Source organism: Trachymyrmex cornetzi, unplaced genomic scaffold, assembly GCF_001594075.2.
Source record: "Trachymyrmex cornetzi isolate Tcor2-1 unplaced genomic scaffold, Tcor1.1 scaffold1512, whole genome shotgun sequence".
Taxonomy (NCBI): domain Eukaryota; kingdom Metazoa; phylum Arthropoda; class Insecta; order Hymenoptera; family Formicidae; genus Trachymyrmex; species Trachymyrmex cornetzi.
The window spans coordinates 23,814-26,212 of NW_017296105.1; the positions used below are offsets into that span (position 1 = coordinate 23,814).

At 41.2% G+C, this 2,399-nt stretch overlaps 1 protein-coding gene across 1 annotated transcript; it reads right to left on the minus strand.

Moving 5' to 3' along the window:
- Window positions 1–1,733: 1,733 nt before the first annotated feature.
- LOC108758143 (uncharacterized) lies at window positions 1,734–2,336 on the minus strand. The gene is made up of 2 exons (XM_018502946.1): window positions 2,271–2,336; window positions 1,734–2,219 (listed from the first exon to the last, which is right to left on the minus strand). The coding sequence occupies exons 1-2, from the start codon at window positions 2,334–2,336 to the stop codon at window positions 1,734–1,736; spliced, it is 552 nt and encodes a 183-aa protein (XP_018358448.1).
- Between the last annotated feature and the right edge of the window lie 63 nt (window positions 2,337–2,399).

The following is a 2,399-nucleotide window of genomic DNA, read 5'->3' on the forward strand; positions in this document are numbered from 1 at the left end:
AGGTCTTGGAAACAAATGCATCCGCATGAAGTTTGCTTCGTTCGAGTTGTTCGAAATATGTATGTGGTGTCAAATAGACCGCCACATGACTCCCTTGGTTGTATTAAGGCTACTTGAAATTAAATCGTACAGGTGGTCGAGACTTTCGTCCTGCCTTTGTTGTTATCGAAGGTTGTTGTTGTACTTCTTCAGGTTGGTTTGATGTCCTAGGCTGGTCTTCGTCCTCCAAAAAATAAGCTGGTTTCAATCTGTCAATCGATATGTTTACGGCTTTTCCATTAATCTTGATCTTATAGAACTTCTCTCCTCTATTAAGTACTTCATATGGACCATCATACGGTTTTTGCAATGCTCTTGATGGCGCGTCATGTCTTACGAAAACTCTTGGAGTTGTAATCATATCTTTGAAAATAAATACAGCCTTTTCACCATGTCGTTTAACTTTTGGTTGAAATAGTGTAATTATCCGTTGGATTTGTCCAACGATATCTTCAGGATGCTTTTCTTCTTTATTTTCTGTGAGAAATTGTCCTGGTATTCGAAAAATCTCTCCATAAACAAGCTCTGCTGGTGTAGTTTTGAGATCCTCCTTCAGCAAGCTCTGATTCCTAACAAAATTATAGGGAAGATTTCAGTACATGCTTCTGTTTGATGACATTTAATTGCTGCTTTGAGTTGTCGATGAAAACGTTCTACTAGTCCGTTAGCTGCAGGATGATAAGCTGTCGTCCTTATATGAACTGTGCCAGTTAATTGAGTTAACTTTTTAAATAGTTCAGACTCAAATTGCCGGCCTTGATCCGTAGTTATCCTAGCTGGTGTTCCAAACCTTGCAATCCAGTTTGCAAAAAGCTCTTTAACTACTGTTTCTGCTGAGATGTTCTCTATCGGAATTGCTTCTGGCCATCTGGTAAACCGATCTACAATAGTGAGACAGTATTTGTATCCATTTGAAATTGGAAGTGGACCAACAATATCTAGATGTATATGCTCGAATCTTTTTGAGGGAACAATGAAGTTTCCTAATGATGCTGCATTGTGTCTTGAAATCTTTGATTGTTGACACTGGATGCATGTCCTAGCCCATTTTCGACAATCTTGTTCAATGTGAATAAATCGCTGAGCTACCATTTTAACCGATGTCTTGATTCCCGGGTGTGACAAACCATGCAGGGACTTAAAAACCTGCTTCCGAAATGATCTTGTCACGAAGGGTCGTGTTATCGGTGTTGAAGTCTCGCAATAGAGTTTTTTGGTATTGTGTCAGCTACAATATTTTCTTTTCCAGAACATGGCGAATATCAGATGAAAACTGGCCAATATATTCGAGGTGTCGAGTTTGTCTTGGTGAGCTTCGTAAGGGATCCTGCATAAATCAACGGTTTGTGGTCCGTGTAAATCCGCTTCCCATACAAAGATTGTGAAAAATCTTCTAAATGTGGAATTGGGTAACGATCTGGAACTGTTCGCGTATTTAGTCTGCGATAATCTCCGCAAAGTCTCCAAGCTCCTTCTTAATCCGAAGTCTGATTGAAGTGTTTTCATTCCGTACATTGTTATTGCTGAACCATTAGCTGCAAATAACTGATATTGCTGTGCCGGTAATTGTTCTTGCACCATGGAGAGTGGAAAGACGCTAACATCTGAGCCGGTATCTATTAGGAATCTGACTTTTAAAGTACGGTCCATCATAAATAAGCGACATGGTTTAGGGCCTTTTTCACCGGTCGCCATTAATGACTGTCCTCCGAGTTTTTTGTTGTAGGTTCAGCAGAAGGTACTGAAGTTGCAAGTACGAGTGCCTTACTATTATTCACTTCGTGTATTCGATCTGCTTGCTCTGCGATATCTTTTAATCTGTCCTCACTTCTCGTTGCTAAAATTGCTTGCATTTGAGAAGGAAGTCGTCCAAGCCATAGCGTGCGAAGGAGTTCCTTTGAAACGGCTGTGCCTGCCAACGTGCTAAGGTGTCGCAAGAACTGAGATGGTTTTCGGTCACCAAGTTCTTCTCGTTCCAGCAACTGACGAATCCGCTGATTTTGAGAGTCAGTAAGCCTTTGAATCAACGCCTTTTTCAATGCCACATATTTCCCGTGAGTTGGAGGTTGTGTGATGATGTCTTTAATTTCTCTCGCCTGATTTGGTTCAATTCGTGAAAGAGCGTAGGCAAACTTTGCGTTGTCATCCGTAACTTTACAGAGAGCGAATTGTCCCTCAAGCTGCATGAACCAAATCTCCGGTTGTTCTGGTCAAAAGGGGGGAATCCTGACTGTTAATCTTGCTTGATTTTCATCATCTTCCTCGGTGGTTTGTGCACTGCCAGACGCCTTCGGCATGTTGTTTGTATTGAATTCTTCGTTGGAATCTTCAACTTCGATAAACTCGTCCTGATCAGAGTC